Source organism: Etheostoma cragini, chromosome 6 (genome assembly GCF_013103735.1).
Source record: "Etheostoma cragini isolate CJK2018 chromosome 6, CSU_Ecrag_1.0, whole genome shotgun sequence".
Lineage (NCBI taxonomy): Eukaryota > Metazoa > Chordata > Actinopteri > Perciformes > Percidae > Etheostoma > Etheostoma cragini.
Genome location: NC_048412.1, coordinates 8,135,213 through 8,148,585, shown reverse-complemented (window position 1 = coordinate 8,148,585; position 13,373 = coordinate 8,135,213). Strand labels below are relative to the sequence as shown.

Below are 13,373 nucleotides of genomic sequence, written 5' to 3'. Positions count from 1 at the left end.
TCATTAATATTCAACGAGCTGAACTGCTTGACTCGGACTGGCTAACAACTATCCAATGAGAGCCTGGCTATCAGCATCCAACAGGGCGAGCTCATAAATAATAATGAGCTCAGGCAACATGACGTCAGACTGACTAGCTTTTATTGGCCCGATTTCTCTGCTTATTTCTTTTCAGCGGCTAGAGCTGACAGAGGAGGTAGCAGTTTTTTTTTATATCAATTCAGAACAATGCACATTGATGAACATGTAGAGCAGTAAACGTAAAAAATGCCAGATTGTGGCCCGAGGGCTAATTTCCATCTGCGGTCCATTAGGCCGGGTGAAGTTACAATAGAAAACGACGAAAGATAAAAGTAACATTTAGTATATAAAACAAGGAGAAACAGAAATAAAAACAGGACAATTCATTAGTAGGTGTTAAACTGGAGACAATCAAAAGTTAGAGGTGGTTACATGTTTGGTTAGTACTAAGCCGAGACTTTACAAAAACACATAAGGACCTAACCTATTTATAACAAAAATAGGTAAAAAAATTAAGTCAAGATATTTGTGTGGCAGGGCACCTTTAAAAGCAAGAAGAGCAAGAGACAGTGAAAGCAAGGCAGAGAAAGACGACACATTGCACTAGGATTGCATTAATACTTTTACATTTATACATATACAAATATGAACTGTTTTTTGCCCCTTTGTTTTTATTTGACAATTGTTTAGGCATTTTAAAAAGAATTTTTTTCCTCAAACAACTTGTTTCTAACCCTTCTGGAGGACATGCATTACATAAAGCAAGAAGGGTGCAACAAGTTTTAGGGTTCTATTTCCACGAAGATCATAGTCAAGTATGCTCTGCCCAGCGAGCGTACCAAGTGCACTTTTGGTGAACACCACTCACTCAAACTTAACCCAAACTATCTCATATCACATCGCTCATCACTGCCACACGTCTTCCTGTGTTATAATCAGGGATATCGTATCCAGTAGCATACACTTTTAAAAATCCCCCAAAATAACTACACTGTTGTCCTTCACTGTGTCTAGCCATCGCCATTAATACATAGGAAAAAAGAGGAGGAGAAAAAAACTTCTAAGTGGACCTGTCTAGCGCAGAAGCTGTCAGCATGACTTGTCACACCTACTCACCACTGGTGGCTTATTAAATATAGGTCTTGTTAAGAAGAACCTGTTGGTGTGGAGACAGTGAAGCATCAGCTGACCTTGGGGCATGTAAAGAAGATCAGAGAAACTGCTCAATTAGGATCACACTGGCCAATTATTCTTGTTTTCTACAACCCCTCCTGCTGTTCTATGCCCTCACTTGCTAATGTTATTCCCAGGTTCCATCCAAGCGGGTAATGGAGTTCCTACACCTGTCCAACAACACCTACAGTATAATGTGAAGCCAATGTCTAAATGGCCGCTAGATGTCATTGTGAAAACTCTAAATACACTGATGTGACTTAAATAAAAAAATGAACTATCAATTGAATTTACCGTCTGCTAATCACGTAAAAGCTTTCTTTCAACGGCAACTGTCAAATCATAGTTCAGAAACCAATAAAAGGCAATACTGCGACGTGTTGCAAGCCGCGTGGTTAAGCTGTGTGCATTGGGCTGCAGTAACTCCCATTTTCCGCCAGGGAAAGTCTTCGACCACTCGCGACACCTAGAAGCATGCAGGAAGTGGCTCTCCGCTCCACTAAAGATATGTGCCAGATCTATTTTCAAGTGAGCCTGCCGTTCAGGAAGTTAAATAGCAAGAGCCGAGCCAAGGCTTCTGAGACACTCCCGGGTGGAGAATACGGGTAAGAGTGATACTATGCACTAACAGCGTTTGGAAGGTGTTGTATCTTTCGAAAACCAAAAACACAAGATTAATTCATATCATATCATTTGAGCTAGAAATTATTGCTTTCTGAAATCAAGGATCCTTTGTTTCAAAAATGAATACTAATTTTACGGGGTAAATTGGGCTCGGCAGGTGGGACTGTAACTAAGAGTAACAAACAATTTTGAGAAAAAAATAATGAATGTCTCTAATGTTGTTTGAGTGTCTGGCTGTATGCACTGCTTAAAAGCAACAAGGCTAATGTCTGTTAGCATCGGTTTTTCAGACTGGCACATGAAGCCATGGTGGTAGCTGCCTCAGCTCCACTCAGCTCTGTGAGTTGTGAGAGGAGAAGAAGAGTGAAGCCATTTGAATGTCTTTCAGTGCTTGGCCAATTTGACACTTTCAAACGAAATTCTCTTCCCATCTGTGGTTCTGTGATAGCTGTGTCTTTCAGTGTTTCATCCTGCCCAAACCTCAGAGATGAATGGGATCATCTCACCCTTCACTCACCTCACTGAGGTATAACAAGAACGAGACACAGTGGGACTCTAGACACAATGTAGCACTACCTCCAAAAGGACAGTTTTATACTGCTATAATGTTTGTCATGTGTCAAGAGGAAAAAACAGATATCTCTTACATTCATTGGTTATTTAGAGCTGTTGGGAAGTTATTCAATTTACCCAATGAAGGATTGCCATAGGGCATGAAGACAACATTTTAAAATTATGCAGTTAAAGCCTTTCTTAAGCACAGATTTTGAAAGTCTGTGGTCGTTAAGAGAAAACTGTAAGCTTATAGTTTTTCCTAAAAAAAGGAGAAAACGTGCTGAATATTTATTATTAGTGCAACATATTATTGTCCAGTGACTGAAATTAACAAAGAAAATCCTATAGACTCTGTTAACATTATCAATATGAGGAGAATAACTGTCACTTGTGGGGCCAAATAAAAATAGAATTCTTCGTACAAAACACCACAGAGAAGGGGTCTTCAATGTGTTTTAGGGCAAGGACCCCATAACTTGAAAGAGAGTAGGACCAGGGACCCCCTACTACAAATAGAGTATTGTATAAAATTAAGTTGCATATTAAACTGTGCCTACATTAATGGGTAGGCAGCCTAAGGCCTTTATACATACCTAGATAGTGCATGGAATACCCTATTAAAATAATTGTTGCCATGAATTTGTTTATCATGTTTCAATGTTAAACATACACAGTTAATCCTTTGAACTGTGGATGGCTACCTTAGTGACTTTCCACAAATAGGCTGCTTTATTTATTTAATCATTTGTTGGATTCATGTTTAGACATTTTAGTTTGTTTTTTTTTAACAAAAAATGTGGTGGCTCCCGTGCAGTAACTCTGAGGACCCACCACGGAGAACAAATCTGAACAGACTTGAGGTGAGAAAACTGTCATTTATGATTCAGATGTGGAAAGATCTCACGCAGAGGAACAGAAGAGACCGGAACACGCCTGCTGGGCTTGTCACAACTCATAGAGGGCTCTAATTGGGTACAATGGTAGAGCTGAAGCCTGGTGGTCTGCTGGCTGAGCCTCAAGCTCCCTCATCTGGAGACTTTGCTCTTCAATTCAGTAGCTTCAGTGATGAGACTGTGTCACAGTCAGGCACAAAGAAGGATTGATAAAGCAGGATCATATTGTGAAGCTTCACTGTAAATGTGAATACGATCAACAAAAGAGAGGCTAGTGCTCAATGAATTCTATGCCTCCTAAGCCTCCACTCACTAAGTAAGGTCAGCAAACAGTTCTTGACATTACTTGGCATTTAAAGAGTTTTTAAGGGTGGCTTTTCTTAAGGCTTCCTTAAACCAAAAACACCATCATTGTGTTAGGAATAGTGCGTTGATCTGCTCTAGCCAGCGTTTTTGCAGGTTTCACCAAGTCAAATTTAAGACTTATTTAAAATATATATATTTTTTTCTTCAAGCCAAGTATCACTAAACTTGCACTTCCCCCAACCTGAGGAATAAAATTGGTTTTATGTCTGTGGTGCAATCAAAAACAGATTTGCACAAATAACACAAAAGCTGATTGGCTGCAATATAAGTGACACATAACATAGCAAAATTGTATTTGGACTAATATGTCCAAGGCCAAAAAAATAGCAGTGGATTGGATTTCTTTTGGATTGTTCAATAGAAAATGGTAAGGCTGAACAAAAGAACATTTAACACTGCACTAACACTCTGAGGCTGTGACACCACATCCTGAATTAGAGATGTACCAATACCGATACTGGTTTCCGATACAGCCTAAAACGCTAGTATCAGAAGTACTGGCATTTATACCGATCCAATACCATATAATAAAGCCCTAAAAAAAAAAAGTTAAAATGTTTTGTTTATTTATGTTCTGTAAGTTAGAACTGGCTTTCAAATTGGATAATAAAAGGAAGTTTGGTGGCATTCATTGTTTAAGAGTTTAACCTGAGCAACCCAAAATAGAAATCCTATCACATTCATACAGGGAAGTAGTATACACCTGTTAGAACATAATAAAATATATGACACAGCAGTATCGGATCAGTACTCCATATCGGCCGTTTGGGTGTCAGAATCGGGAAGCAAAACATGGTGTCAGACCATCTCTAATCCTGGTGTTTACAGGTGATGTCTGAGATAGCTGAATGGTCGATTCCACTCACTGTAGCTGGCTAGGAAATATTGCACCATGATATGCATCATACAGTTATCTTTAGTTAGTATGTAATCTGCACAAACACCAGGGGTCAGAAATGCATGCTTCATTGCAAATGGTTTGAAATGATTGCAGTGGTTGACGTATTACTGCATGTACTGGTTGCTTTGTCTTCTTTATGTTGTGTCAACCTGGAGCAATAGATCCAACAATGCATACGATGCAATGGGAAATGACAGAATAGACCTTTTTTACGGCAGATATTTTGAATTGTCATAGTAAAAAAAACACTGCTGAAATTGGTAACCTTAACAATGGCTCAATTCCATCAAGTGTCCCAGTAAGCTATTTCAGTGACTCAGCATGCACAATACCAGGGCATTACCTAAGAGGAATGCAGCCATCAAACCCCTGTGCTTTTCCTACTATGACATGTCAACATGTCTAATGTTAAAAAAGTTATGTTTGTCTGTTTGTGATTTATTAGACAAAGGGATTTGTAGGCTTTGCACGTCGAGTCGAAGTGATGATTAAATCTGGTAAGATCTCAGCTAACACTCCATCAGTGTGTCAGGAGGAATCTGCTCCAATCAGTGAGGATATATTTGCAATTTGAAACATCTAAGCAACCCTCTGTCCCTACTGTGGTGAAAACACAGGAGCAAGGCTAGTGTTATTATCCAATAAATCTAAGTGGGATTTAAAGGTCTATAATATCACAGATGTGAAGATTTCAGAGATATATTTTGTCAGAACTGCTTTTGAGGTGGTACAAAGGAGGCATGGATATATTTCACCCTTTCTGCAAAGATAAGGAACTGGGAGAGGGATCACGACTCAGACAACAACATCTAAACACAACCTGCCTTACTCTGTCACGCTCTGTTCCTGCTTGACAGTCACTATGACAACTGGCTGTTGTGCTAGACCTTTACATTTACGTTAATATCATGGTAATGAAACCAAAAGAAAGTGAAAAAAATGATATAGAGATATACACAATTAAACAACTAAGTAAACAATGCAGCTTTGGTTTGACATGCTGCCCTAACACCTCTGCTGTCAGCTTCACACTTTTCACACAAATGAATCCACTTCTCTTGCTCCTGCTCGTCTCTTTCCAAAGTGTGCTTTGCAGGCTCAGGAAACAAATCATCTGTGGGCCGAGCTATTAGCCTCCCTGCTGGTTAAGGCTCTCCTCTTTCCCCCCAGCACGCCAACATGATCACTCCACCCATTACAGGCAGGTAGCTGGCCTCAAGCCAGACCGTTACTTTTATGCTGCTGCCAGCATTTCACCGCGTAGTAAATGGAATCCTATGTTGGCGGTTAGCATGTAGTGAGCAAAACTGACTCGACAACAAAAAACTAAACCTAATTACTTCTTGTGGCCAGCATATTCACAACGAGTACAATGCATGTACTGAGCCAAAAATGTGTTTTCCCGCCTTTATAGAGGAGATGGTGAATAACCCTATTTCCACAAACTGTGGCGTATTCCTTTAAATTTTGGTTTTAATAATAATGTGACACAAGTGATGTCATTTTCTGAACTTACCAGACATACCAGCTGTTTTAATAAGTGAAAGCACCCATAGTCAACCCTACTATATCGCTTTTAGGTGAAAAATAATGTGATATTTGATTGATTTGATACATGGAATGAACTTTGAATATATTAAGAAAATATTGACTGAAAGTCTGAATATATTGAATAAAAGTCTGAAAATATAAATATTGACTTTTATTCCATATATTCAGACTTCCATTCCATATATTCACACTCTTTATTTAGACTTTCATCCCATATATTTAGACTTTCAGTCAATTCTGTATATTCAAGGTTCATTCCATATATTCAAACTTCAAATATACACAGTATGTACTGTGTACACATAATAATTTCCTTAACATGTAATAATACATAACTATATCAGCTATAATTTTGAAAAGCTGTGATAAAAAGGACTAAAGCACAGCTGGGGTCAATTACATTATGCAATTAAATGAGATTACTGTCCCAGTTTCTTCCTGGTTCTCTACACTTGGAGTACAGAAATGGTGCCTGGCTTGTTATTTCTCTGCACACAGAGCAGAAAGATGAAAAGAAATGAAAGAAAAATGATTTAATTACAGGACTATTAGAGGCAGACAATTTCTGTCAAGTGCTAACACTGGGGCACATCAGAGCACCTTGCTTTCCAGCCCATTCAAATGCCCAGGCTTTGTTTGCTACAAGAGAAAAAGAAGAAAATTACACTTGTGAGCACTGGACCTTTAAGTGCAATTTCATATCTGATAATACTTCCTGTTTATATTATAGCACTGATGTAAAAGCTTATTTTTCCTCAACCTTAGTATAAACTCCGTGCTCCATCCTAATGCTTTAAACGTCTTATTTGTAAAAATAATATGTCAAGGTTGAGGTTCTATTTAAATACTGTTAAAAGTATAAAACACACTGTCCATAGAGAAATGCACACAACCCATATTCAGAAACGGTGCCTGTACACAAGCCTTCAAAACTACCGTTACATTGTGAAGTCACAACTATACAACATGTAGGTACATAGGTAGGTGCTACAGTGCCGTTACAGCCATTCCCCGGCTGCAATGACGGCGCAGAGGCTGAGAGTGCAGATGTGGAAGACCTGGACACGCTGACCAATCAGAGCAGTCTGGGCATTTCTGGTAGAGAAGCTTAAAGAAACAGACGGAAAATAATGTCTTTTTTTTATTTAAAAAAAAGGATGTAGTTAATGTAATTTCATTAAAAAAAAAAAAAGTACTACTTAAAAATAAAAAATATATGGAACTTTAAAAAGGGCAATAATCGCTCACGCCCACTTGCTAACAGAACAAAGTCCTAAAACAGCAGAAAACTAAATCCATCAGCCGGCATAAAATCTCTCTGTGTGATACTTTAATCCTGTTTAGTGTTTTAAGCATAACATCTGAGTCAACATCAATACAAGATGCACAGGAACATTTCACAACTATCACAGCTGTTTAGATAGAAAAGAAACTGTGACAAATCAGTAATTTATAGATGGTGGTGACATAGTGTTGTTGCTGTGACTATAATCATTTGTTGCTTTATGGATGGCCAATTATCAATGTCAGACAGCTGAACTGTGTGGGTGTAGCCAAACACAGTCCTGATGAACACTGGACCATAGCTAATGGTTAGATGAGCTATGTACCTGGAGAGGGGTCAGCATCAGCTTTGAGGCACACAATCATCTATTTACTTCCTCCAGTTCAAATGGGTTCCTTTGCCGAGCGTTGTTGTGGTTTCAAGGGGGTTATTACATGGTGACACACAAGAGCCATGGCGACCTATCATGTTTTGGACAGTGCTGTGACAATGTGCCTCTATTAAGAGCAGGAAGCTGGCGGTTACAGAAAGCAAAGTTTGAAATGCAATGTGCAAAACGTTATCGTCAAAATAAACTTCCTATCAGTTCCATCTACGCAGAAGTACTTAAAAAAACTGACCAGCCAAAATGTGTCAGTGTGAGGGTTTCTGTTTTCTATGTAAATTACAAAATGTCTTCATTTAAGTACATGAGTGGTTCTTAACATATTTCAGCATTTGAGATGAAGAATAGAATAGTAAATTATCTAAGAAACATGAGTAGATATTTCACACTGCCTTTTCTCACTCCAGCCCAGTGATTTTAATGCAAGTCAATATAATGCATAGATGTAAATGGATATGGATCCACACAACATTTGCAAAGTCATCATCACCTTATCACTCCTCTACTCAAAAAGAAAATCTCCATATGAAGCAGGGAGATGCAGATCCATAAATTACTGCTTTGCAATACTTTTTAGAGATAAGTGTGATTATTGCAAATCCTGGATCTGTGATCCAAGCGCTGGAGATGAAAGAGTCATTTGTAACCACAAACACGTAGGTGGCTCAGATATATGTCAAATCACTTGTAAACATAAAAAAACGTTTTGTCCTTAGACCTTAGAGATGAATACACTATGTGTTCAGAATGAAGTATTTTTTACCTTTGTGCTGTGTTAGATACATTAGCTCAAATTATTTCAAAAAAGACCTTTATTGCAACAGTTTGGCTGAAAGCTGAAGAGAGCAAATCAGCATGACTGAAGGTCCAAGTCCAAAGTGGTGCTGATAAAGGCCAGTCTTCACACTGATAATGTTAAAGAAAAACTCATTCTCAGACCACAACTGACAAAACACACACACACACACACACACACACACACACACACACACACACACACACACACACACACACACACACACACACACACACACACACACACGCACACACGCACACACGCACACACGCACACGCACACGCACACACGCACACGCACACGCACACGCACACACACACACACACGCACACGCACACGCACACGCACACACACACGCGGCCCTGCAGGGAGGAGGAGTCCTACCTTGCTGCCTGTGGGAGACTCCCTCTTTCCTAGATGCTGGCCCATGCTGCTGACAGAGACTGTAAGAAAAACAGACAATGACATTACACCAGAATAATGGAATCAGCATAGTTATGCGAAGATTAGGTACTCCTCCATATCTAAGCAGATAAGGGCCACCTCCTTAATCAGTGTGTGAAACTGTAGCACACATAGCGGTTGAAACACACACACACACGCAGACGCACCTGTGCTTCGTTTGGGCAGGGGTGAAAGCTGTGATGGGATCCCTTTAGCAGACCAAATTGGTCTTGTATAAATAGAGACTATATGCCACATATACAGGCGGCATACCATATGATGGCTTGCTGAGCAGCTCATTAAGTAGTGTAGCTTTTGAATTTATGCTCAAATAGTCTGCAATGCTTTCACACCACACATAAAAAACACACCAGAGTCTACTTGGAAACAGACCCTGCTTCATCCGGGCTGCATCCGTCCAGTTAATTGGTCAGCAACAATTCCACCTAAATGTGCAAATGCATGTATATTAAGTTTATTTTTGTAATGGCCCTTTGACTGAATGTATGCTGGTCATGGGAAAAGAAAACATTGTTTTTGGGAGTGCTACTTAATCATATAACGTGCTGCTCAATCACAGGCTTTAGTGGTTCAAATGATTAAAAACAGTAATCGCAACTGTGCAGCACTAAAGGTAAGGGCCACATATGAGACTTCCTCTGTGTTTCCTGTGTCACTGCATCTCAGTACATGTTATATGTTAAAGTGCAGCAGCAATAATTACAAAAAAAACTGTTTGTGACATTTTCTGAATTGTACACCCCTATTTGGTAATATGTTTTTTTGTTATTTAAACTTCAAATGCACCAACACTAAACATTTGACAAACAACAATTAACAAGTGAGGTTAATTATATTTAACGCCGAGCCTCCAACAATACAGTGGATATAAAAAGTCTACACACCCCTGTTAAAATGGCAGGTTTTTGTGATGTAAAAGAATTAGACAAAGATAAATCATGTCAGAAATTTTTCCACTTTTAATGTGACCTATAATGTGAACAATCCAATAACAAACTGAAGTCGAGGTTGAAAAATAAAAACCTTACAATAACCTGGTTGCATAAGTGTGCACACCCTCTTATAACTGGGGATGTGGCTGTGTTCAGAATGAACTAATCACATTCAAACTCATGTTAGAAGTCATTACACACCTGCAATCATTTAAAGTGACTGAGTTATCCCAAATAAAGTTCAGCTGTTCCTGTAGGATTTTTCCTGACATTTTCTCAGCTGCATCGCCGAGCAAAAGCCACGGTCCGCAGAGAGCTTCCAAACCATCAGAGGGATCTCGTTGTTGAAAGATATCAGACGAGAGAAGGGTCCATTAGAATTTCCAAAGCATTAAATATACCATGGAACACATCATCAAGTGGAGAAAATATGGCACAACTCAGACATTACCAAGAACTGGACGTCCTTCCAAATTTGATGAAAAGACGAGAAGAAAACTGCTCAGGGAGGCTTCCAAGAGGCCTACAGCAACATTAAAGGAGCTGCACGAATTTCTGGCAAGTACTGGCTGTGTGTTACAATGTCCCGTATTCTTCATACGAATGGGCTTTGGGGTAGGGTGGCAAGACGGAAGCCTTTTCTTAAAAAGAAAAATATCCAAGCCCGGCTGAAGTTTGCAAAAACAAACAAGCTCGGGGGGGGAATGTGTTATGTTCTGATGAAACCAAGGTTGAACTTTTTGGACATACTTCCAAAAGATATGTTTGATGCATAAACACTGCACATCACCCAAAGAACACCATAGCCCTAGGGAAGCATGGTGGTGGCAGCATCATGCTTCGGGGGCTGTTTTTCTTCAGCTGGAACCAGGGCCTTAGTCAGGGTGGAGGGAGTTATGAACAGTTCCAAATACCAGGCAATTTCTGCACAAAACCTTCTGGCTTCCATTAGAAAGCTGAAGAGGAAGTTCACCTTTCAGCATGATAACAACCCAAAGCACACATCCAAATCCACAAAAGCATGGCTTTACCAAAAGAAGATGAACGTTTTGGAATGGCCCGGACCCGAATCCAACAGACCATCTGTGTGGTGATCTTAAGAGGGCTGTGCACAGGACATGTCCTCGCAATATCACAGATTTGGAGCACTTCTACAAAGAAGAGCGGGCAAATACTGCCACGTCAAGATGTGCCATGCTAATAGACTCCTACCCAAAAAGACTGGGTGCTGTAATAAAATCAAAAGGTGCTTCAAGAAAGTATTTCAGGGTGCGCAACCAGGTTACTGTACGTTTTTATTTCTCCCCCTCAAGTTTTTATTTTTTTAACATTACAAAAACCTGGCATTTTAACAGGGTTTTTTATATCTACTGTATATTCAGATATGGCATTGAGAGGTGCTTTACATCCATTGTCTTCTGAACACACAGCACAGGGGAGCACTGAGCATTTGCCTAATAAAAACAATACAAAAGACAGCAGCAAAACACAATACAGGGCTGACAAGATTAAAACGGCAGCCGATAAATAAGGACCGAGAGACAACTAAAAAATAGTTATTCAAATAGGCTAACTCAAAGCATGTGTTCAGTTTTCTCACAAAAGCAACAGAGGGATTGGAATCATTAGGTGTGAGTGTGCCACAGATTGGGGGCTACAGCTTGAAAAGCCCAGGCATCTCAAAATGTTTAGTTGTCTTGAGTGGCCTCCTGCAAATTTAGCTCCAATGACCAAGCCCAACTTGGCATCACAGGCTGGATAAGGTCCGTGATATACTGGGGAGTTAAGCTCTGCAGTAGTTTCCAACAATAACAAAATGCTAACTCTCTGAGCGGCAGCCCCTATCTTTGGTTGTAAATCTATTTTATTAGGGGGAAGGATTCCATGGGCCAGTAAGTTTGGCATGAATGCATTTGTGCATGTTGGGACATCTGTTCCACGTGAGCTGGTGTTTTCAGCAGCTGGACTAAATACAGTGAACAAATTGTGCTTGACTCACCGCAATCGTGTATATACAGTGGGAATATATATATATATATATATATATATATTTTTTTTTTTTGTCTTCACTAAAACCAGTAAGGGTGAAATCTGTTGACAGATTTAACCCTTTTTATGTTTACTTTGGTAACAGCTATCGCAAATAGAATATAGACAACACCAGCAATAATAGACCAAACAGACTATAACCCTCATGTTGTCCTCGGGTCAAATTGACCCATTTTCCTAAATCCATGTTCTTTTTCACTACCCAATTGTAATTACCCAAAATAACATGATTGATTACACACAACGCTCTTTGGCAAGTACAACTGTCTACTTGCATTAATTTCAGGGTGTCTTATTCAATTTTATAGCATTTGGGGAAAGAAATTTAAGTGTTGAAATAGTAAAAGTTTACATTATCCAGTCCGATTGTCCATCCACATACTTAATTTAATTTTAGTCTAAATAATTCCTAATTTTGGCTTTTTTAACTCAAACATTAGGTATAATTTCCTATAAATGAGGTTTGACCATAAATTCCAAAAATAACTGTAAAACTAAAGTTAATAATCTAGTATTATGTATGGTTAAATGTAAAATAGTGTCAAGTGTAGAAAAAAAGGGACAAAAGTACGCAAAAAGTGAAATGTTGATTAAAGGCCTCAACAAAAGTGTTGTTTTTGATGGGAAGACAAGGGTTAACAGCAAAAATGTATTTTGACGTTCTCTTAAGTGCTTGAGCTGTTCGTAGTGATTAGTGCCACTTTTAATAAGCTTGTTCTGCTGCTAGTTTGAACTAACTAGGTTCCTGTGCACCAACAACTGCTGCAGAAAAAGGCTTTAAGCAGCTTAAAGAAATGAAATGACCAGGCACGCATGAACCTGTCGAGAATCAAATCAACCTAACACAGTTCTAGACTTTAAAAAGGTATGACGAACGGGTCTGGTTAAAGCTCTGACTGTGGCCAGTCATCCTCTTCTGATCCTGCCAGCAAATTAAAACGGATAAATGAGAAGCTGTGTGTGGTGGTTGGAGATTCAGAAACCCAATGCACATTTGCATCAGAAGTTATCAAATTTCTCTCACAACTCCTGAAGCTATTGGACAACACTCTTCCCATGAACTCAAAAGAAAACGGACCTTCTAGACTCGTGGATATAACTAATTATGCCAGAAAAATGAAGAACAGGACCCATGGTTTATATTTAGTGCAGGTTGTGGAGTGGAGGTTGCGTCATGGAGCATACTTCCTCATAACACCCATCTGCATACAGCTAGTTCTTCACTGGACGTTGAGACGTCCCAAGGATTCTGTGAAACTCAACAAGCAGACAGTTTCGCTCGTGAATGTTACACAATTAAAGCCGAGGTCCTGCAAGAACTTGCAAGAAAAGACTGTTGCATAATAGAATGAGAAGCAGAAAGGAGGGAAGTGTGTG

General features: G+C 39.3%; 1 protein-coding gene across 1 annotated transcript in view; it reads right to left on the bottom strand.

The window, feature by feature from the left end:
- The window catches only part of LOC117945708 (myelin basic protein-like), a 64,671-nt gene that overhangs the window by 44,263 nt on the left and 7,035 nt on the right, over positions 1-13,373 (bottom strand). Inside the window, exon 2 of the mRNA XM_034873349.1 lies at positions 8,935-8,993. Within this exon, the coding sequence (XP_034729240.1) occupies positions 8,935-8,979 (45 nt within the window). The 5' untranslated portion in view covers positions 8,980-8,993. The remainder of the gene's footprint in view (positions 1-8,934; positions 8,994-13,373) is intronic.